General features: G+C 42.5%; 1 protein-coding gene across 28 annotated transcripts in view; it reads left to right on the top strand.

Annotated features, from left to right (window-relative positions):
* LOC127005091 (uncharacterized) overlaps positions 1-22,500 on the top strand; it is a 203,214-nt gene that overhangs the window by 30,655 nt on the left and 150,059 nt on the right. For all 28 annotated transcript variants that reach the window (XM_050873611.1, XM_050873614.1, XM_050873621.1 and 25 more), the window contains 11 exons: positions 6,492-6,683; positions 7,456-7,620; positions 9,102-9,260; positions 10,760-10,928; positions 11,772-11,957; positions 12,614-12,700; positions 14,605-14,835; positions 15,609-15,731; positions 16,773-16,875; positions 17,509-18,422; positions 19,213-19,304. In XM_050873611.1, the coding sequence (XP_050729568.1) occupies positions 6,492-6,683; positions 7,456-7,620; positions 9,102-9,260; positions 10,760-10,928; positions 11,772-11,957; positions 12,614-12,700; positions 14,605-14,835; positions 15,609-15,731; positions 16,773-16,875; positions 17,509-18,422; positions 19,213-19,304 (2,421 nt within the window). The remainder of the gene's footprint in view (positions 1-6,491; positions 6,684-7,455; positions 7,621-9,101; positions 9,261-10,759; positions 10,929-11,771; positions 11,958-12,613; positions 12,701-14,604; positions 14,836-15,608; positions 15,732-16,772; positions 16,876-17,508; positions 18,423-19,212; positions 19,305-22,500) is intronic.

Here is a 22,500-nt window from a genome sequence, read left to right as displayed (position 1 = left end):
GGACAGCCAGGCAAACACAAACACCAACATGACGTGAAATTAAAAATACCTTAAAAAAATATAAAAAAACATGTTAGTATTTAGCTTCGAAAGAGGGCAAACGTGAGACGCTTTAGTGAGAGAGTAATACGAAACATTAGATTAGAATTATACCCTCCCTCCCTCCTCCTCCTCCACCCAAATGAAATTATCCTGCCTCACCAAAGAAGTTTTTAATTGGCTCTTTTGGTGTAATAATCAACTCGCGACTTTTCTTGTTTTCATGTCTTAGAAGCTTGATAACACTAGGACTTAGGGATTCATGAGGGCCAGAACTGCGGATTGGAGAGCCAGGAGAACCAGGTAGAAATGTCTTACAATAATTTAGTTAGAGTAATAGTAGAGGGGCAAGAACAGCATATACCACAGCGAACACTTAGAAAAGAAAACAATGATCCTAAGTGGATGACTCGTGGACTAAAACACGAGATTGGGTTAAAGAAGGGAATTTATCAGAAAATAAAGAATGGGGAAACACATCTCAGGGGCCGGTACGTCGAACTATCTAGATTAGTTAAGAAAAACACCAGGATAGCAAAAAAGAACTATGAGATCAAAGTAGCAAATGAGGCGAAAAGTAATCCTAAGGGCTTCTTTCAGATGTATAGAACAAAAACACGGGAGAAAATTGGACCGCTGAAAACAAACACAGGGGAGCTAGTAGAAAATTACGAAAATATGAGCACATTGTTGAACGACTACTTCCTTTCAGTATTCACACAGGAGGATCGAACGACTATACCGGAAAGAGTTCAGGTGTACGAGGGCGGGGATGGCGATAAATTGAGGGATATAATCATTACCAGGCAAGTAGTTCAGGATGAGATAGATAAGCTTAAGAAGAACAAGTCGCCAGGTCCTGACGGGATATTTCCGAGGGTATTAAAGGAGCTAGGTGATATAATCAGTGACCCACTAACCGACATCTTTAAGATGTCGGTAAATACTAACTATGTGCCGAGCCTATGGAAAGTAGCTAATGTGACGCCGATTTTCAAAAAGGGGACAGGTCAGTTGCTTCAAACTATCGCCCAATTAAGCTTAACATCGGTTATAGGGAAGATGCTGGAGTCCATAATAGCCAGGAACATTCAGGGAGCATTTAGAGAAACATAGCAATTCACGACTCGCAGCATGGGTTCACAAAAGGTAGGTCATGCCTCACCAATCTCTTGTCCTTCTACAATAAAGTATTTGAGGCGGTTGACAGAGATGAAAATTATGATGTAATCTATCTTGATTTTAGTAAAGCGTTTGACAAAGTTCCTCACCAACGACTGTTGCTTAAATTACAGGCTCACGGAGTAGAGGTAAAGTTTTGAACTGGGTCAAGGCGTGGTTTAGCAATAGGAAGCAAAAGTGCAAATCAATGGTAAAAGATCTGACTGGGGATGTGTTAGTGGGGTCCCACAAGGTTCGGTATTAGGTCCACTTTTGTTTATTATTTATATCAATGACTTAGACACATGAATTAGTAGTTATTTTAGTAAATATGCAGATTATACGAAGATCGGTAGAGTAATTGAGTCGGATCAGGACGCTAGTATTCACCAAGCTGAACTCAACAGATTATATGACTGGGCGGATAAATGGCAGATGGAGTTCAATGTAGGGAAGTGCAGTATTCTGAGTGTAGGTAGGAACAACCCCTCACATAACTATTGCTTAAATGACACTCTCATAAGTAGGTCTGGGTGCGAGGATTTAGGGGTCTTAGTGAGCTCTGATCTCCGTCCAAGGGCACAATGCATTCAAGATAGAAATCGAGCTAATAGGGTACTGGGATTTATTTCAAGGAGCGTAAGCAACAGAAGCCCCGAAGTCTTCCTCAAACTATATTTAGCATTAGTTAGACCTCATCTTGACTATGCGGTTCAGTTCTGGTCACCCTACTATAGAATGGATATCAAAATGTTAGAATCGGTGCAGAGGAGGATGACTAAGATGATTCAGGGGTTGAGAAACTTGCCATACGAGGAAAGACTCAAACAGTTAAACTTGCATTCTCTAGAAAGGCGAAGGGTGCGTGGAGACATGATCGAGGTTTATAAATGGATGAAGGGCTTTAATAAGGGAGACATTCATAAGGTTTTGTTGGTAAGAGAACCGGGTAGGACACGAAGTAACGGGTTTAAACTGGATAAATTCAGATTCAACAGGGACATAGGCAAAAATTGGTTTACTAACAGGGTGGTGGATGAGTGGAATAGGCTTAGCAGTCATGTGGTGAGTGCCAATACAATTGTCACATTCAAAAATAGACTAGATAAATTCATGGACAGCGATAATAGGTGGGGTTAGATACACGGGAGCTTAGGGTCAAAGGAGCTGCCTCGTACAGGCCTACCGGCCTCTTGCAGACTCCTGCGTTCTTATGTTCTTATGTTCTTATGACTCCTAAGTCTCTCTCACGCCCAGACCTGCTTAGAGGAGTGTCATTTAAGGGGTAATTGTGTGAGGGATTATTCCTACCTACACTCAGAATGCTGCACTTCCCGACATTGAATTCCATCTGCCACTTCCCCGCCCAGTCATATAGTCTGTCAAGCTCATCCTGGAGAACGCTAGCGTCCCTGTCTGATTGGATTCGTAACGTGGGAAATGCGCATATATTGAATAAATTTTAGAACATAGAGGTCATAAGGAGTCTACAAAAGGCAGCCGATATACATAATCTAACACCCCTTATCGTCATTTATCCTCCCTGTCCATGAATTTATCTTACATTCTGGAAAATTTCTATCGCGTCGGCCCTCCACATGACTTTTTTTTTTTTTTACAGCAGAAGTCAGTTCAAGGGCATAAAAAAATGAAACAAATGTGAAAAAAAAGCCCGCTACTCGCTGCTCCTTAAAAGAGTTAGAGGAGTGGCCGAAAGATAGGTCAATTTCGGGAGGAGAGGTGTCCTGACCTGACCACTTCCTATCAATCCAGTTCTTGCTTATTTTCTTGTTGAATCTAAATTTATCCAACAAACTCATAAAAAGTGTCCTATCCGACTTTTTTTTTAATTTTTTTACTAGCAGCACGTTACTGACATCGCCCTAATTAAAACCCTTCATTCACTTGTAAACACCAATCGTATCTCTTCGTGCCCTTCGCCTCTCGAGGTAATGCAAATACAAACGTTTATGTATGTTTATATAGCAAGTTTCTCAACCAATAAATGTTCTTTGGTCATCCCCCTCTCCAGAGATTTAAGTTGGTGGTGTCCATTCATAATCGAGATGAGGCCTAACTAATGTAACATATATATAATGCTAAATATAGCTTGAGGATGACCAGCGCTTTTATTGCTGACGCTTCTTTTACACCAACACCGCTCCCCTTAATTACTATGTCATGTTGGGACTGTGGAAAATTAAAATGATAAATGCGTGGGTGTGGTGCATAATTACAGCAGCAGTTTATAGGAAGTGGAGGACATTTTGGTTATTCTCTAGTCCATCCATCTCTCTCTCTCTCTCTCTCTCTCTCTCTCTCTCTCTCTCTCTCGTGCCATGCCCGGTGATGCTGGGGAAACCTAGAATAATAATTAATACGTGCGTGTGACACTTAACCCGAATATTAAATCAATCAATCGGGAAAATATAGGTTAGCTTTGACTTTGAACAGTCTCTCCTAATACCATCACCATTAAGAGATTATAGAACAGACAGAGGTTGGCGATATTCTACAGACGATTAAGAATAAAGAATATATACCTGGGCGGGTTTTATCATGCGTATAACTCAACAGGTAAACAGAAGTAACAGTGGTAACCCAGGTATGGTATCGATTGTGTAAGTAATCCAATTCCAAGCACGACTAAGAACAAGCAATATAAACTTAGACAGGTTATATAGATTAGCATGCGTAGAAATGACAACAAATGAAGAAGTAAGATTGGGAACCCAGGTATGGTATAGATTGTGTAAGTAATCCAATTCCAAGCACGACTAAGAACAAGCAGTATAAACTTAGACAGGTTATATAGATTAGCATGCGTAGAAATGACAACAAATGAAGAAGTAAGATTGGGAACCCAGGTATGGTATCGATTGTATAAGTAATCCAATTCCAAGCACGACTAAGAACAAGCAACATAAACTTAGACAGGTTATATAGATTAGCATGCGTAGAAATGACAACAAATGAAGAAGTAAGATTGGGAACCCAGGTATGGTATAGATTGTGTAAGTAATCCAATTCCAAGCACGACTAAGAACAAGCAGTATAAACTTAGACAGGTTATATAGATTAGCATGCGTAGAAATGACAACAAATGAAGAAGTAAGATTGGGAACCCAGGTATGGTATCGATTGTATAAGTAATCCAATTGCAATATAAACTTAGACAGGTTATATAGATTAGCATGCGTAGAAATGACAACAAATGAAGAAGTAAAAGTGGGAACCCAGACTTTGTAGACGTCAGGGGAGACCGCACCAAATGGGGAGACAGAATTATAGAGATTATATCGGAGCGGGATGGCATACACAATCAGACGGAGGAAGAGGGAGGTGGCGGACGTTGGGGAAAGCGTTTTTTTTTTTTTTTTTTTTCAGTGGACTAGTACTAACTGATGTTGATGGTGATGATACATAAATTCCGCCAGATCCCGAAGTAAAGAACGGTAGCAAAAAACATGAAGGAAGGAAAGAAAGAACAAATTGCATGCCGTGAATAAAAATATTGATGGTAAAGATAATGAGAACAAAAGAAGATCTTGTAAATCGCTTCCGACGATAACAAAACATTTCCACCAGATAAGAGAGACCGAGACCTTGTACGTAAGTCACAAAGAAAGTTAGAGAGAAAAAAAAGGGAAGACATAAATAAACTCCTTCCAACGACTAACGGAGGCTACATGAGAGAGAGAGAGAGAGAGAGAGACTGACTGACTACATTATAACCCTACTATAAAAATGTATTCGGGAGTGCTAATTCCTCTCTCTCTCTCTCTCTCTCTCTCTCTCTCTTCGGGGTTCAATGTAGTGTTATCGTGAGTATTGTTATCATATATACACTGGTGATAAAGGACTCGAAGACTTGCTTAACAGAAACTCGCATTCATGTCTTAGAAGCTTGATAACATTACATTTATTACTGAGAGAGAGAGAGAGAGAGAGAGGACTGACTGACTGACTGACTGACTGACTGACTAATACTCCCCTCATTCCAACTGTCTTATGGAGAAACAAACAAAAACATGTATGCACACACACACACACACACACACACACACACACACACACACACACACACACACACACACACACACACACACTTGGTTACATCCCGAGTCTTCGTTCTCCTCCTCCTCCTCCTCCTCCTACTACTACTACTACTACTACTACTACTACTACTACTACTACTACTACTACTACTACTACTACTACTAACACTACCACTACACGTGTTCTATCCATTTTTCATCCTTTCGTTCGGTCCCTATTCACAAACAACCGACTCATGGTAATCCGCTCATTGAACCACCTCCTGCTCCTCCTCCTCTCCTTTTGCCACGTTAACAAACACGGCTTTATTAGTCCACACGAAAGGTTACAGAAAGTTTCGCTCAACGTATGAAAAGGAAAATAAATAAATGGGATATCTAGTAGAGCAGAGTGCCTTAAATATTCTCTCTCTCTCTCTCTCTCTCTCTCTCTCTCTCTCTCTCTCTCTCTCTCTCTCTCTCTCTCTCTCTCTCTCTCTCTCTCTCTCTCTCAATAGCATGTTTTTTTTATCTCCTTTCTCCTTTCCCCCCATTTCCCCTTTCTCCCCCCTCTTCTCATTTTCTCCTCTTTCCTTCCTCCTCTCTCCCTTCTCTCTCTTCGATAAGGACATTATAATTATTTGAGCGATTTCATCCCACACAAGCCAATATACTCGTAGTGTTGTTGTTGTTATTGTTGTTCTTTTTTCTTCTACTTCTTCTTTTTTATTATTCTTATCATTATTGTTATTGTTATATTATTACTGTTGCTATTATTATTATTATTATTATTATTATTATTATTATTATTATTATTATTATTATTATTATTACATTTTCTCACTTTTATCGTATTACTTTCATCATTATTTTTTGCACGATCATTAGATTTACGGGTTTCTGCTCAGTTTTCCTCCTTCTCCTCCTCCTCTTCCTCTTCTTCTCCCTCCTCTTTCTCTTCTCTCCTCCCTCTTTCTGTCTTCAGCTTTTTGTCTCTTCTTTTTTAGCATTTTTAGTAATTTATCCTCATTATCAACATTTCCTCCTCCTTTTCCTCTTTCTCCTCCTCCTCTTCCTCCCTTCTTCTTCATCTCCTTGTCTTTAGTTTTTTTAGTACTTTATCCACACTATCAACATCTCGTCCTCCTCCTCCTCCTTTTTTTTCCTTGTACTCATGATCTTCAACATTTTTTACTTAAGCCTCATTATCAACTCCTCCTCCGCCTCCTCCTAACTATCTAATCTCCCCCACAGAAGAAGCACCTTACTGCCTCGTGTGGGGGGGTGGGGGGCAGCTTGCGACGCCCCCCCTTTCGCCCCCCTGGAGGATATGGCCAACCCCCCGTCTCCCATCTCTTTCCCTCGTTCCCTCTTCAACGGCGCGGCGACCCCCCGACCTCCGGCCCCCCCTCGCTTCTCCCCTGATGATGACGATGGTGGCCCCAGGTGAGAGAGAGAGAGAGAGAGAGAGAGAGAGAGAGAGAGAGAGAGAGAGAGCGTGTGTGATATTTAATTAATTATTTATAAACCGATTCTTTTCCTATTGCGTTTGAAATTAACACTTTGAGGCAATAACGATCTCTTTTAATTGATTTTCCTCCTTTTCCTCCTCCTCCTCCTCTTTCCCTTTAACCATTTCCATTTTCTCTGTCTTTCCTACTAACTCTCCCTTTTTCTTACTTTTGATATCAACACTTTCCGATATTGTATTATAAGCTCTTTTGATTGATTTCCTTCTGTCTTCTCTTTCCTCCTCCTCCTCCTCCTCCTCTTCCAATGTCTCCTTAACCAGTATTATTCCCTTTACTTATGTCTCCTGTCTCTTCTTCGCTTTACTTTTTCTCCTCTTCTTCGCTTTACTTTTTCTCCTCTTCTTCGCTTTACTTTTTCTCCTCTTCTTCGCTTTACTTTTTCTCCTCTTCTTCGCTTTACTTTTTCTCCTCTTCTTCGCTTTACTTTTTCTCCTCTTCTTCCTCTTTCTCCTTAACCACTATAATACTCTTCTCTTTACCTCTCCCATCTATTCTTTCCTTTACCTCGTCTCTTTCTCTTTCGCCTTAACCGCTGTGATAATCTTCTCTTTACTTTACCTCTCCTATCCCTTTATTCCTCTACCTCGCATCTTCCTCTTTCTCCTTAACTTCTACCTTTCCTTCCCTTTACTTCACCTCCTCCTCTTCCTCCTCCTCCAGACAGACTAACGTTACTTGTTTTCTAGGAGTCTGGATCGTGATAGGGGCGACCACCACCCTCCCCACCCTTACAACTCCTCCCACCCCCCGTACCCGCCCCCCCGCCGCTACCAGCACCACCAGAGCCACCTGCAGCACAGCCTCAACTACACCTACGGCAGCATAGAGGACGAGGGCGGCGTCACCTCTCCGTGAGTACGCACAAACACATATACACATAAAAAAAATGAATAACAAAAACGAATGAAAATATAAGTTAACGAAAATAAAGAAAACAACAATTGAAATATTAAGGAATAAGACAAACAAAAAACAAGTAAGACAGTAATACGTAAAGAAATATAGATTAGTAAAAATTTAAAGGTAAAATCATCACAGAAAAAATAGTAATAAAATAAAGTAAAATAAACATTAAAAGATAAATAAAAGATTAGCAAAAATACAAAATCAAATCATCACCCCCCAAAAATAAATAAAATGAATAATAAAAGTAAAATGAAAAAAAACGAACAAGCAAAATAAGTCAGATAGTAATAATAAATAAATGTAGATAACGATTAAACAAAAGCAAAGTCATTATACTGGAATGTTTTTGTGTTGGTCTCGCTACTACTACTACTACTACTACTACTACTACTACTACTACTACTACTACTACTACTACTACTACTACTACTATGAGATACGTAAGAGTGGGTTTTTAATTAGGGTTTTGGTAGATAAGAAAAATATGCCGTGGGCCTATCTATATCGTCTTCCTTAGTTCCATTCCCTTCTCATTTCTTCTCCTCCCTTCCCTTGTCTTCCCTTCCCTTGTCTTCCTTTCCCTTCCTTTCCTTTCCTTTCCTTTCCTTTCCTTCCCTTCGCTTATCTTTTATTCCCCTCCCTTTCCTGCCTCTCCCTTCCCTTCCCTTCCCTTCCCTTCCCTTTCTTTCCCTTCCCTTCCCTTCCCTTCCCTTCCCTTCCCTTCCTTTCCCTTCCCTTCCCTTCCCTTCCCTTCCCTGCCCTTCCCTTCGCTTATCTTCACTTCCCTTCCTTTCCTATCCCTTCGCTCACCTTCCCTTCCCTTCTATTCCCCTCCCTTCGCTTACCTTCTATTCCCCTCGCTTTCCCTGTCTTCTGTCTTATTATTTTTTTTTTTAACGGATATTGCCCCCTCCATTTTATCTCCTCTCTTATCCTTACTATATATGCTGATCCTGACCCCACTATCTCTTTTTTCGCCTCTCTCTTTGTACCACTTTTGACCCATCCATTCTATCTCTCTTCTCTCTTCTGATACCGACCCCTCAATTTATTTTATCTTCCTCTCCTCTTCACTCTCCCTTTGTACTCATCCTAACCCCTTCATCCCATTTTCCTCTTCCTATCTCCTCTCTTCTTGAATCTTCTGTCCTATCTCATCTCTTTTTCTCCTCTCTCTTTTCTCCTTTCTCTTTTTCTCCTCTTTTTTTCTTCTCTTTTCCTCTCTTTTTCTCCTCTCTTTCTCCTCTCTCTTTTTGTACTGATCTTGACTCCTCCATCCCATCTTCCTCTCTTTCTCCTCCCTCTCTTTAGTCCACCATCTTACGTCCTCTCTCTTCTCTTTACGTACCAGTGTCTTCCTCTTCTCCTGACCCCCCCATTCCATCCCATCTCCTCCACTCACCCACCCACCCTCCCTCCTCCACAGTGACCCCGGGGAGCTGCAGCAGGAGGTGTTGGAGCTCAGCCACACCAACAAGCGGCTGACGGGGGAGAACCAGGAGCTGACGACGCACCTCACCGCCGCGGAGGATACCAACGCGACCCTCAGGGAACAGTGCGTCGGCCTGCGTCATGCCTTGCAGGGGTGCGTGAGTGGACTGGTTGGTGGGCTGACTGATTGATTGATTGACAGATAGGTAGGTAGCTAGATAGATAGTACAGATAGCTAGATAGATAAACAGGTAGATATATTTAAGTAGGTGGGTAGGTAGATAGTTAGGTAGGTAGATACATGGATAAATAGGTAGATAGATAAATACATAGATAGATAAATACATAGATAGATAAATACGTAGATAGATAAATACATAGATATATAAATACATGGATAGACAAATACATAGATAGATAGGAAGGTAGGTAGGTAGGCAGGTAAGTAAGTGATTGGATAGATTTGCAGACACAGGGACACGTATTGACTGATAGACACAGACAAACAGATCGACAGACAGGCAGAGATAGACAGCCACACACACTCAAGACTCACACGAATAAGATTATGAAACTATATGATCTGTGCGGTAAAATACGTTAAATCTTTTCTTTCGATCTTATTTATATGCTTTTCTTTATATTTGGAAATCATATTATACTGCGGCGTTTTCTATCAAGGGACGGATCAAGCCACTATCAGTCTATTTATCATCTCCTCCTCCATGTTGTGAAATGCCACTCATATCTGTTATCAGCTTGTAAATTTGATAATCTTGTGAATGTGTTTTTCGAGTGACAAATTATCTTGAACCAACACTCAGGTCCTTCTCTTTGGCTTTTGTGATTGATTGATTTCTCATCGAATTCTTTAATGACAGCCTCTTAATATTCTTACTGATTTCCAATGACTTGCACTCTGCACTGAACTTGTTTTTCGCTCCTGATTGTTAGGTGTTACAGCAGTTTCTAAGTTCCAGGTTATATTTCTCTCTATCTTGACATCACCTGGAAATAGATTTTTATAACTGTCCATTCGTGTGTGTGTGTGTGTGTGTGTGTGTGTGTGTGTGTGTGTGTGTGTACTTAGGTGTTAGTTTCGTGTTGTTCTGTCTCTACATCTACACTTATCCTGCTTAGCTTTAAAGTGGATGTTCCTTGCCAACATTTGTCCTTCTCAGTGACTTGCCGAAAATGCCGATGCTATCTTCACTGTCATCTCCAGGCGACTCATCTAAACACGTGTACTTCGCCGCCGTTTGTTTACCATCCCCGGCGCCATATACACCACTCCAAGGAGCATCCACTCCTGCTAAGCTTCCCTATTTGTTGATAAGATTACTCAACACTTGACAAAGATTCACCCTGAGACGAACTGAGCCTCGTGTACATCAAAGCAGAGGTAGATTTGTCTCTTTAGGTCTTCCCTGTATCGTCGTCTGCTAAGCGCCATTTCTTTACGGCTGTCGGCGGCAGTGTGTGTGTGTGTGTGTGTGTCTTGATTTTTCTTGTGTCTATTTTACTAGTTTAATGGGTTTCACATACTTCATAGGCTATTTAGGTATTTTGTAAAGTAGCGTACTCATTTTTTATTCGATATAAATCACTTGTCAGTAAACCATAGCCTACCTTCATTCATGCTTGTGTGTGTAGAGTCCAGCAGCAGTTGGAGGCGGCGCGGGCCCTGGAGGCGGAGGTGGAGGCGGCCCGCAGACTGGTGGAGGAGGGGAAGGACGAGCGGGAGCAGCTGCTGAGCCGCCTCTCGCATTTGGAAAGAGACAACACTTCGCTCACCACCAGGCTGCACACCCTCTCGAAGCAGGTGAGTAGAGGGGGCAGGTGCGCATTCATTACCAATCTTTACTTGTTCAAATTAACTCTGCACATAAGTTCCTCCCCCTTCCCCACAAGTGTTTTCACTGATCAGTCCATTAACATGCCACGCCCCCCCCCCCCTCTAACGAAGGCTGCATGTGATTGGTGGATGTATACTTCGTTCAAAATAACATGGCAAATAAGCCCCACCCCATTCCCCAACAAGTGAATATCATTGGCCAGTCCACAAGCATGCCACGCCCTCTCTCCGACTTGAGCAGCATGCGCACACCCTCTTATTCTTCCCGTTTTTCAGTATTTTTTTTGACTCATGGCATTAGGCAAGTTTCTTCATTCATCCAGCCCATGCCCACCTCCCTCCCTTTCTCCTCTTCCTTACTTAGCTGCACAGGAATAGCTCAAGTGGTGTAGTCAGTCTTTCAGTCAATTATCCAGTCTTTAAAGCACACACACTCAAGTCAGTCGGTCAGTTTCTTCATTTATTCAGTCCATACCCACCTCCCTTCCTTTCTCTTCATCCTCATTCCCTTTCCTCACTGTTAAACGCAGCACTGGAGGCGTTGGAGGGATGTCGCGATCACTCAGTCTACAAAGCACACAGAGTTAGTCAGTCAATCTCTTCATCCTTCAGCCCATACCCTCATCATCCTCAATCCCTTTTCCTCCATTCTTCACTTTAGAGCAGCACTGGAGGAGGTGGCAGGACATACACAGTTAGTCGGTCTATAAAGCATACACCATCAGTCAGTCAGTCAGTCTCTTCATTCATTCAGTCCATACCCACCACACTCCCATTCTTCCTTCACTCATTCCCATTCCTCCCTCACAGTTAAATGCCGCACAAGAGGAACTGGATGGGCGTACTCAGTGGGAGGAAGAGGCGGTGCAGAGACACAGGGATGAAGTGGGCCGCCTCTCTGCAGAGCTGGCCCACTGGAAGGCCCAGGCACAGACACAAACCCTCGCTGCCTACCGCCTTCAGGAGACCCTTGAGGATGTGAAGAAGCTGGTGGAGGTGAGGGGAATAGAAATGAAGGAGAAGGGAGAGGGAGTAGTGATGGGAGGAGTAGGGACAGAGACAGCTGGGGAATGTGAAGGGGAGGGAAGGGTAGGGTAGTGATGGGAGGGGATGGGAGAGACAGACAGACAGAACTAGTGGACATGAGAGGAAGGGAGGATGAAAGATGGGAGGGGGGAGACAGACAGAGGTAGTGGAGGTGAAGGAAAGGGAGGGAGGGGTAAGGGCAATTATGGAAGGGGGGGAGACAGACAGAGAGCAAATGGAGGTAAAGGGAAGGGATTGGAAGGGTAGTTATGAGATAGGTGGAGATGGAACAGAGAGAGCTGGTGGAGGTGAGGGGAAGGGAGGGGAAAGAAAAGCAGTTGGAGAAAGGAAGGGAAGGAGATGGAATGGTGGGTGACTAATAAGCTTGATGTGGAAAAGTTGGTGGAAGGGAAGAGAAGTACAGTAGTGGTGGAGGTGTAATGGTGGGAGGTGGAAGAAGCTTGGGGTGGGGGAAGGATGGGAACAGAGAAAAGGTGAATGTTTGGTGAGCTTGACATGAAGAAATTAAAATGTCCTGAATTTATATATAAGATTATTCTCTCATTCATTCACAGGCAAAGGAGGTTTTTTTTTATTCCTCTCTCACTTGTTTCATCTATTCACAGGTGCTGAGGGAGGAGAAGAGGAGCCTGGAGGACCAGCTCAACCATGTCAAGGAGGAGCTGGCGGCTGCAACGCGCACCGAGAGTGATGTAAGGAGGAGGAGGAAGAGGAGGGGGAGGAGGAGATTCTGTTTAATTATCTCATTTATTTTTTACATCAAAGGAGGCAGCTCAAGGGATATAAAAAGCCCACAAAGAGTACCAGCACCACAAAAATAGGATAACTTTTTAAATCAAACCATGAGGCTGATATATACCCTTAATTAGGTCAGGTTAGGTTAGGTTGAATCTCCAATTTCTCCTTTCTATACACTCCATTCATCTATACTTCACTTCTCTCATTCTTCCACCCTCTCTTCTTCACACGTATTCCACCAACCTGTCCTATCATTTTTGGGTCATCTTCCACTCATATCAACCTTCCTTCTCTGCATCTACTTCCACAGCTCCAGGAATGCCAATAAGGTCTTATTTATGACATGGATGAGGAGGAGGAGGAAGAGATAGGGCGTGAATGGGGCAAGAGAAGTAGAGGAGAGTTGTAGGAGGAGGAGGCAATGGAGATAAGAATGTACAGGTTAGAGAAGTTGAGGACAAAATTAATGTAGGAAGAGGAAGTGATGGAGAGGAATGTATGAGGCAAGAGATGAAGAGAACAGGTGTGGGAGAAGGAAGAGATGGAGATGAAGATGTGAGGGGAGATGTAGAAGAAGGAAATGGAGATAAAAGATGTATGGGTCAAGAGGTGTAGAGATAAGATAAGGACAAAGTTCATCAATCTGGAGGAGTAAAGTAGCTGGAGATATTAGGCGGTGTGAAATTTGGGCACTCATAAGTTTATCTCGGCTTAGTTGGAATGGCTTTGTGTTTCTTCTCTCAAGTTATAGGTCGATATTGTAAGACATACTCGCTTCTCACATCAGTATTTCTAAAGGTCAAAGAGGGGATTGATTGAGTTATAATGAGTGTTTCTTTAGGTTCACGGTACAGAAGAAGGGTCACACTACCACCAGGGTCATAAAACTACTCCTGGAAATGCCCAAAACTCCTACGAAAGCCTTGTCAAATATGTGTACTTGGGCGACGGAATGTTTACTAATACGGCCCATAAAGTCCATCATCATCATCAGCTGTGCCAGGATAAAGACGTTTCCTAACATTCTCTCCACCTCTCTCTCCATGATGTTTGTGCTCTCCATCCTGCCCCAGCAAATGCTCTTATTCTTATCTCCACCTGGTTGTATCTCTTCCCTGACCTCTTAAATTCCTTGGTTGCCATTGTGATACAGTTTTTTTTCTATCTGTTATCAGTCCTACAAGTGGTATGATCTGCCCAAGTCCATGTTAACTTTTCTAGAATACCCAAATCTCTTATATGTACTCGCTTATACATTTACAGTGATGATTATATATATGGTGTGATGTTTGAGCACTTTGTTGTCTTAACTTGATAGCAGCGGGGACCATGTTTCTTAATGGTCCCTCTAAGCGAGAAAAATGAGAAAAAATCATCACTCACACAAACCATTTCATAATACATATCAAAGCATTTGTGATCAGTTTATGTATCATCTATTTTGGGAGTTTATATCATGGCACAAATTTGGCTCGTTGTTGTTACACGGTAAAGCCACAAATTTGGCCCGTCGCTGCTACTGAGTTAATATGAGTATGAGCTTGCAATTTTTGTTTTGTATAGCCTTGTTCTGCCTCCTCACATGACCTCTGTTACATGGTTTCATATATCAGTTTTTGAATACAATAGAATGTTTTTTATAAATTCTTTTTATATTCAGCGCACCAATGTCGGTCAGGTCATGATGATGTTAATTTTCTTTATACTTTCTTGGCTAAATATAGCTTGTCATTTTCATTATCTTGTATGTTATCATTGTTATCTATTATTATTATTATTATTATTATTGTTGTTGTTAATATTGTTATTATTACTTATCATTATTATTTAAAAATGTGATGACTTTATGCTCTTCCAGCTGAGTCTCCTTGACGGGGCAGAAGGTGCGCTGGCCCTGGACTCCACATCACCTGAGAAGTCATTCGATGGATCTGGGAGGGAAAAGGCCAGTGGTGCAGGCGTCACACCCAGAACACCAGCAGCCTTCACCACCACTGCCACCAACACCTCCGCTGCCCCGACCCCTCCACCAGCCCCTTCCCCCTCTGTCAACACTCCGCTAAGCATCCATTCGGAAATACAAACGATGGTTGGTTTTGTTTATTGTTTTTTTTATCGCATTCTATATATTATGACTAGTATCTCATTTGTTTTGTATTTATTTTAGCTGGCAAAACTGATACCTCGAGTTCTGTTTTTTTGTGGAAGTTTTTATTTGTTTTTATTATTTCTTTTCAGTGACTGACAGAACAATGGTTGAAACCTGTTGTTCCTTTTAGCTACACTATAACTCTTTCTCTTCATATTTTTTGTGGAAACTCAATATTTGGTATTGTCCATTCCAGCAACTTTGACAAAACAGTTATCAAATTATGCCATTTTCGATATATTTTCATCCATAGGGAACAAAAAACAAATCAAATGTATCTCTCTCATCAACTCATTATAATTGATGGATAGTTATTAAAAAATCAATGATGGCAGGACCTATTTCATGGTGACAGTATTGGTAGGTTAGCAGGAAAGGAATGACAGTGTTGTTAAAGGGTGATCAACTTAATCATAATCTTAATCCATTGTTATTTATGTTTTGACATTTGTGTTTGTACTTTTAAAAACCTTAAACTTCAATTATTTCCCCACCACCACTTCCATCACTATCATTGGCTCCAGTTCTACTTTTTTCATCCTTACAACTTACATCATCACTTCCACCACCCTCACCACCTCCACTTTCACTTACTCCACCATTATCACTTCCCTCACGATCACCATCTCCAATTTAATCAACGCGTCCACCTTCCCTAGCTTGCCCAGCCCTTGCCTTCCTTCCTCCCTTACCTTCCTCTCTCTCTGCTACAGGGCGAGGACAGTGGCTCGCTGCCTTTCTGTGAGAAGACGGAGGGAGGCAGCAAGGAGGAGAGAGGATCTTGCTCTTTTTCTGAGGCTGGTGACTCCCCCCTCGCCTCTGTCCTGACCACGATGGTGAGCCAATGAGTAATAATTAGGATTGAACTCTAGGATAGAAGGAAGGAAAGGGTGTTAGTCTTATGCTTCACACACTTGTTTTGATCTTCACTCTTTTGTAGGGTTTTCTAAAAGGCTTGAAGGTTAGCAGGAGATATTAATGTCAACAGAGGAGTAGTTCATCTGGTAGAAGGCAAGATATGGGAATGTTAAAACGTCAATAAAACCCATCTCTACACTTTCCTCTAATATTATTTGCTGACTACTAATATTTATTCAATCTATTAGTCCTCACCTATTCATTTTGTCTTTCAGTTGTGTGTGTGTGTGTATGTGTGTGTTGGTTTATCTTTCCTAATAGAGTGTCCCCTTGAGCACTCCTCTAGTCCCATTCCCTCTTGAGTGTGTGTACCCTTAACAGGCATCCTTTCCCCTTCCTCCTTATCTCTGTCTTCCCCTTTATCCCTTCTATATCCTCCTCCTCCCTACCTTTTGCTCGTTATCCATTGCCTTCCTTGCTTTTCTTAACTTGCAGCTTCTTGTCTCATTCTTTTGGCTGTGTTTTCCGTTTACATTGTTTTCTTTCAATTCTTTTTTTCTCCATAATTCACACTTTCATCTCACCTTTCTTATTCCCTTCCTTTACCTCATCCATTCAATTTTCCTTTGATTCTTTCCATTCTTTTTCTCTTAACTGTCCTTTTTTTCACCTTATTCTTACTGTATCCTCATTCTTCCCACCTCACATTCCCCTCCTTTTTATCATCCCTTCTTCTTTTCCCATGATACATTTTTGTTTCCCCCTTCACAGTCCCTTCTTTCACTTCTTCGTTTACTGTTTCTTTGTACTTCCCTCCTTCATTTCACTTCATCTTCTTTTCATATTTACTTCCTTCTTCCTTTGTAGTCCCTTCTTTCACTTCTTCTCATACCCTCACTATTTCCTCATTTGTCCCTTCTTAACTTCATCCCTTCCCCATGCTTCACTCCTCCCCATCTCCCTCTCATGCCCCCTCCCTTCATCCAGCCCTCTGTTTCATCCCCTGTCCTCCCCCACAGCTGCGGTGGTGGAGGGAGTGGGAGGAGCGAGGCATCCCCCTGCTTCGTGCCATGCTGGACAAGGACACGGTTGCCCTGCACAGTCACGTCGCCACCCATTATGGTAAAATATAGGATAGGCTACAGTTTAACTTGTTTTTTCTCACTTGCATCTTAGCCTATAAATTGTCTTCTTTTACTCCTATTCATTCCTGTGGGTTAACTGTTGAATGTGTATGGGTGTACTTAGCTTATATTTATTCACCTTACACTTTCATCCATCTCTCTGCAGTTTAACTCTTGGATGGGTTTGATGTATCTTTGTTTTTTTCTTGTTTTCTGACTTGCTTCCATCCCTAAATCACTGCATTCTTTGATCCTTATCTGTCCCTGTTTTTTTATGGATTTCCTCCTTTCAGTGGTGTAAATTTTTCTAAAGGAGAGTTTCAAGACCCTTCTGGAACTAAACCTCAACATTCTTTTAGTATCATTTTAGTAACACAAGCTGAAATTCCAGTCATTTGTTTATTTTGGTTTTCATTGGTTTTCTAAGCATCTTTTATATTTTTTACAGGAGTAGCTTATGGTGGACACTTTTTATCTGTTGTTTAGCCCTTGGTCTTTCTCCTTTACTTAAAAAAAACCTCTTTCACTCCTCTCTTCCCTTCTGTACTATTAGTCTTCCAATCCACTTATCTTGTATGTTCTTCTCTTTGTGTCATTACTTAATTTCACTTTTTTATTCCTCCCCCCTCAGAGGAGCTGGTGAGGCTTGAGAAAGAGCTGCAGGAAATCCGACGGGTGACACACTCCTCTCCAGTCACCCCTGGACTCGCGTCACTGGAGGAGGCACTGAAGGAAGGGTCGGTGGGCAGCAGTACACAAGACTCTGCCCTCCCGTCCTCCCAGGCCACCACACCCACCCTGCCCAAGCGTAACTCCCGCACGCCTGGCTCACACGTGTCCCATCTCATCTACATGTTCGAGTCATCCAGTCAGTCCAGCAGCCCCGTGTGTTCTGAGGCCAGCGAGCACCCAGGGTCTGTTGAGCACCCCAGCAGCCTCACCCGCATGATACAGAGGGCAAAGTGGCCACGTCGGAGATCCTACGACGACGGTACGAGAAGTGAATCCACGAACTCCGAGGATGGGAGGAGCTTAGACCATAACCTCAGAGCCTCGTTGGAGAATGTGAGATGTGAGGACAACCAGAGTGACCATCGGAGGGACACTTGTGATGGCCATGGCCCTGAGTCTAGCATTGATGTGGACGGGGGAAGCCAAGCGAGTGACCACATTGAGAAAGACAGGGATTCTATCTTCCTGGAGTATGGATTAGATCTAGGTGAGGAGAATGAGGAGGTGGAGGAGGAGAGGACCAAAATTGACATCCACAAGCCTCCATCCACTACAACTCAAAACCAGAATGAGAAAAAGCAAAAAAAAGGGAAGGGAACAGAACATGACATTGAGATTCATACAGCCATGACAGCACAAAGCCAGGAGGAGGAGAAGCAAGGAGAGGATGACAGGATGAACTGGAGTGTGACAGTGGTAGAGGATGACGCGCTGGAGCCTGAGAGGGACCCGTACATGGAGACGAGCCACCTGATGAAGCTGATGAATGAGGTGGCAGAGGAGCGAGCCATCATTAAGGAGCTGAGGGAACAGGTGATTGGCTTTACTCTGGTTTGTGTTTGGTGTTAATGAGGGGAAGGGAGTGCTTGATTGAGGTAGTTAGAGATGGTTGTTGTATGTCTGACTTCATGGTAGGATGAGATAGTTGACTAGGAATGTACGATGATGATGATGATAGGTTAAGTATATACTGTACATATTAATTTATTTACTGACGATAATGCAAAAATCACATCCTTCAAAGGTGGTGTGTAAGTTTCTGAGCTGTTCTTACTACTACTACTACTATTACTATTACTTCTACAACTTCTGCTACTACAACTACTTCTACTACTTCTACTTCTACTACTACTTCTACTACTACTTCTATTTCTAGTACTACTACTTCTAGTACTACTACTACTACTACTACTACTACTACTTCTTCCACTACCACTTATAGTATTACCACTACCACTACTAATTCCAATACTACTACCACTATTACTACCAACACTTCTACTACTACTACCACTACTGCTACCACTATCACTACTACTATTACGACTACGACTACTAGTACTACGACTACTACTACTACGACTACTACTACTACTACTACTACTACTACTACTTTTTACTACAACTGTGTCTGGTTTTCGTAGTGATAAAACTTCCTACCGAATGAATTAAAGCCTTATCAAATTATCTAAGGCCTTACTTCCTTTTTATTTCCTATTAGTTCTATTATCATATGTTTGAAGATACCCTTAAATTAACCTACTATCACTATTACTACTACTACACCCATCACTACTACTACTTCTTTGTTTCTTTTCATCAGTTGGTCGTTGCCGAGGACACGAGAGAGAAGGACTTCGCCGTGCTCCAAAGAATATACCGGCAGGTTCTGCAGGTGTCCTCCGAGACCTTCAGGTGAGTGAGAGAAAGTGAGAGTGAGTGAGTGTGTCGTGGGGGTAATTTCACTCTTTGAAGCACATGAGAAATTGATCTGTTCAGAAGGATCAAATTTTTTCTCAACATTCCATCGGGGATTCAACCCATGGGCCTTGAGATGGGAAGACAGACACGCATTAAAATCGTTACCACTTTTTACCTTCCGCTTCATAACACCAAAAACGATAAAAATAATAAAAAATACGGACATGAAAATAACAGGTGAATGTTAAGCTAAAGGAGTTCCTGTGGCTTATGGTATTTTGGAGTCTTTATCCGCATCTTGGGGCCATTACAAGAGAAAGAGTGAGTGATAGTGTAGTCAAATATAAATTTTTGAGAACCAATTTTGGCTGTGCATCCTTTTTAGGCACTCAATCGCTCCCTGTGCACGATTAACTTAATGACAGGCTTACAGTTTGATATGGGGAGGAAGGAAGTTGGGAAGAGTGACAGGGAACAGGTGGGTCACTAAAATTTCCATGTGACTACACCTTGCCCAACACAGCACCGTCACATGGCCCGTCCTGTCACCCGTTATGATGATGCAGGTAATGAATAAACGTGAAGGTGAGGGAGGTGTTAGGGTGCAGCTGATCGTGCCTGGCTGTATTGCCTTCCGCATGGCTTTATACACATGCACATTCATACACATAAATTCGGTAACTGTAACTATAAAGGTTTTGCAGTGACATCACGAAATAGCGTCGTCTGCAAACCCGCTGGTGGTCACCTCCCCAGCAGAGTGAGCAGACGAACAACGTGTGCCCCATCCCTAAGTCACTACCCGCGGGCAAATGGCAGGACCTTCAGCATCAGTTGTGTTAAATGATCACGCGAGATCACTTGAGAATGCTGCGAAGCTAAGATACATTGAAAAAAATCTGTGCTTTTGGAGGTATATACCCTTATTTATTAGGGGAACACCCTGAGTCTGCTCCCCTGCTGTCCTCAAACGACCTGCCCAACATCGGTTACCATGATATATATAGCCAGTCTGCCCGGTGGGTAGACTGGCGGACTGCCTGGTGGGTAGACTGGCAGGCTGACTGGATGGTACACTGCCTGTCTGTCTGGCTGGTTGAGTGACTGGCTGCCTGGTGGGTAGCCTGGCAGGCTGACTGGATGGTAGACTGCCTGTCTATCTGGATGGCTGGTTGACTGTCTGGCTGGCTGGTGGGTAGACTGACTGACTTGGTAGCCAGTAGACTGGCTGTTGGGCTGACTGGTAGACTGGCTGTCTAGCTGGCTGGCTGTCTGGTTGACTGGTGGGTTGACTGGTTGCCTGATGGGTTGATTGGCAGGCTAATTGGTAAACTGACTGTCTAACTGACCGACTGGATGGCAGACTGGATGACTAACTGGTTGATTGGTTGGCTGGCTGGCTGGTTGATTGGTTGGTTGGCTGACTGTCTGGCTGGTCGGTTGACTGGCTGTCCCTCTGCCTGGCCGATTTCCTGTTGCTGGCCAGTGATGCCCAGGTAGGCAGCACAGGTGAGGGCAAGTGACGGCAAGTCACCTTACACTACGCACTCTTGGTCACTTCCCTGCGTACACTATATATAGTCCACCCAACGCTGAGCTCTGTCCCTCTGTGCACTTTGCTTCCACTGAATTTCCTTTCCTATTTTCTTCCCCTGCTTGAGCGCCGCCATGCGTGTTTACCTCCGCCAGCTGTTTACCTCCGCCAGCTCATGTAAATCCCGTTCCAGAGTAATCCCCCGCCACAATAAGCTAGGGGACCCGGGGCAATACCTAAATGAGTGTTACCTCATGTAATAATCTGATCAGTCTTGCCTGTAATATTTACCTCTGACAAAATGAGCACTGCAGAGTCCAGATGAAGCAGACGGCCGCCAGTTTTCCCTCCTCACAGCTGCTATCCACTTCCCCCGCTCTTCTGGATTCGCTGGAAATCTATAAAATGACACAGCATCTCTCCCGTGTCGGTTAGAATATCCAACCGCACAGCATACGTATCGCATGACGAACACACAGAGCACTTGTGCAGCCGCCACCAAGGTTTGCTTTGATAAGTGACCACCACCACTGACCACCAAGATGGCCGTGCAGACCCGCGCTACCCCCGCAACCCCACTAATGACGTCAGCTGCTAAACCTCTATAAGGAGCAGTGAGTAGCGGGTTTTTTTTTTCACATTTGTTTCATTTTTTATGCCCTTGAACTGACTCCTCTGCTGTAAAACAAAAACAAAAAACCGTTCTATGTATCAAGAGAACACGTGATAACACCCTTTAGGAAAAAAAAAAAAAACGTATGAAGCTGTTGCTGAATTATTAGCTTTTTTTTATGAGTGGCACGGGGTATGGATATCAGGAGCTGTCATGTATAGGATAGCTGACTGATCTCTTGCATTCCATTATCCTAGAGTGTCCTCAAGGTAATGTACTCTAGGGATAAATGCACCTAGCTTACTCATCATTGTTACCCTTGAAAAATAGAGAACGTACTAGTCAGAAAGAATGGATGAGAAGAGGCGTTTTCATGGGTAGCTATAGGAAAGTGTTGACTGAAATTAATCTAGAAAAAAAAGGAGGTAGACGTTGAATGAAAAAAAAAGTCGTATTCAGGGGTAGCTATAAGAAAGTGTTGACTGAAATTAATATAGAAAAAGAAAAAGAAGCTAGACGTTGAATGAAAAAAAAAGGCGTATTCAGGGGTAGCTATAGGAAAGTGCAGACTGAAATTAATATAGAAAAAGAAAAAGAAGCTAGACGTTGAATGAAAAAAAAGGCGTATTCAGGGGTAGCTATAAGAAAGTGTTGACTGAAATTAATATAGAAAAAGAAAAAGAAGCTAGACGTTGAATGAAAAAACAGGCGTATTCAGGGGTAGCTATAAGAAAGTGTTGACTGAAATTAATATAGACAAGAAAAAAAAAAAAGCTAGACGTTGAATGAGAAGAGGCGTATTCAGGGGTAACTATAATCGTGCTGACTCAGATAGACGAAGAAAGAATGAAGGAGATGAGGCGTAAAAAAAGCGTAGTAAGCGAAGAAGGAATGAAGATGAGGCACAAGTAAAATGTTGATAAAGGGTAAAAAAAAGGGTGATTGCAAGTAGCTGTGAATGTTATAAATATATTTGATGATTGGGTTCACATAAAACATTTAGTATTTTTTTATTTGTTTTATTTTTAAAGATTTATATATAC

This window comes from Eriocheir sinensis, chromosome 29 (assembly GCF_024679095.1).
Source record: "Eriocheir sinensis breed Jianghai 21 chromosome 29, ASM2467909v1, whole genome shotgun sequence".
Lineage (NCBI taxonomy): Eukaryota > Metazoa > Arthropoda > Malacostraca > Decapoda > Varunidae > Eriocheir > Eriocheir sinensis.
This window is presented reverse-complemented; position numbering and strand designations above follow the sequence as displayed.